General features: G+C 57.8%; 1 protein-coding gene across 1 annotated transcript in view; it reads right to left on the reverse strand.

Moving 5' to 3' along the window:
- Positions 1 to 1,570, reverse strand: part of OSBP2 (oxysterol binding protein 2) — a 296,306-nt gene continuing 294,736 nt past the window's right edge. Inside the window, exons 12-13 of the mRNA XM_011938353.1 lie at positions 1,345 to 1,564; positions 1 to 1,217 (exon numbers count right to left, since the gene is read on the reverse strand). Of these exons, the coding sequence (XP_011793743.1) occupies positions 1,075 to 1,217; positions 1,345 to 1,564 (363 nt within the window). The 3' untranslated portion in view covers positions 1 to 1,074. The remainder of the gene's footprint in view (positions 1,218 to 1,344; positions 1,565 to 1,570) is intronic.

Here is a 1,570-nt window from a genome sequence, read left to right on the forward strand (position 1 = left end):
ACAGGTGCGCCCGTCTTCATCATTTTTTCACTTTTACATACTGTAGAAATTTAAGCAAAATAGCTATTTTATATATATTTATATATCTCTCTATATATAAATTAGGCAAATAAAGAGTTCAGGGGGCACTGAGATGGGGCACCCCCAGGGGCCTCTTAGGATGAGGAGGGATGCAAGGTCTCTAGTGCCTGGGTCACCAGCCCAGCTGGGCCAAGGGTTTGTTCATTATTGCTGATTTGGGGCCTGGGTCTCAGGACGGGGAGCACCTGCAGGCCCTGCCTTCCAGCCCTTCCTGGCCACTTGGGGCTAGGGAGCCACCTGGGCTGGCTAGGGTGAGGCCAGGGACTGCTGCCCTCAAATCCACATGGGGGATGCCATCAGTACCCCCTCCCGCATCTGTGGGTGGGAGCTCCAGAAACTCTCTGCTGGGCTGGGGCAGCCCCCTTCTGTTTTGGGCTCTGTGGGGCCCTGGCAGGTGGGGGTGTGGGCAGCTCAGATACCATCGAGGACTTGATATATTGAGCTACAAAATTATCCCAACTCAAAGGGGTCTGGCTTCCTGATGTCTTAAAAATAAGGGGCTCTTGCCAGGACACTTTTGTGGCAAGAAAGCACACTTGGAAAGCTGTCTGCTAACTGCGGTACTAAAAATATTTACTAAACATCATGGCTGGAAAGAAATGGAGATCATTTTTCTAAAAAAATTCGAAGAGGCTCCCTAGGAGGGGCCAGTTCCTCCCTGGGTTGGGGGCTGGTGATTTGCGCAGCCCGTGGCCCGGGCCAGCCGGCCTGAGTTGTGTTAACTGGGGCAGGGGTTCCAGTAGGGCCCAGGTCCATAATGAAGGGGCACGGGTGACCCGGCGCACCTGGGGGCTGAAGAGAACCCAGGTCAGCCCTTCCTCCTTCCAAGGTGGGAGTCCCAAGAAAGTGTAGGGGGGGAAAAAAAAAATAGGAAAGGAAACAGGAAGGGCTGGGAATGGGCTGGGAGAAAGACCATTCAGTACTAAATTGAGTGCATTAATGAACAGGTGGGCCGGGCTGTGCAGGCGCCTGTATTTGCTGCAAGGGTGGCGCTCAGAAGATGTTGGGGCACATGTGCCAGTCTTGCTTCTCCTTGGCCTCCCAGTAGCCGCCCTTGTACACACAGGCCATCTCCCCAGTCAGCGGGTCCAGCCTCTTCTCAAACCACAGTGGCCTGTAGGCATCCGCCTCCTTCTCTGCTGGGCAGGCACAGTGGGCTGGTGGGTCGGCAGGTGGCATGCTCCCCCGGAATCTGTCCCCGCGGGACCCCCACCCGGGCACCCCTTTCCTCCCGTGCGGGGCGCCCTTCCCGTCAGGCCTCACCTTCCTCCGAGCTGCAGCTGCTGCCGGGCCCGCAGGCCTCCAGCCGCCGGCGCCGCGACAGGCGCTGCTTCTCTTCCAGCCGCTGCTTCTCAGTATTGGCCTCGTCCCAGCAGCCCTTCTCCATCAGCCGCTGGTCGGGCCGCAGGCGGCTGTCGGTGGGCGCTACGCCCTCCTCGTGCTCGTTGAGGGTCAGGGCCAGCTCTGAGAAGTAGTACATGTTCTCCGC

This window comes from Colobus angolensis, unplaced genomic scaffold (assembly GCF_000951035.1).
Source record: "Colobus angolensis palliatus isolate OR3802 unplaced genomic scaffold, Cang.pa_1.0 Scaffold171, whole genome shotgun sequence".
Taxonomy (NCBI): Eukaryota; Metazoa; Chordata; class Mammalia; order Primates; family Cercopithecidae; genus Colobus; species Colobus angolensis.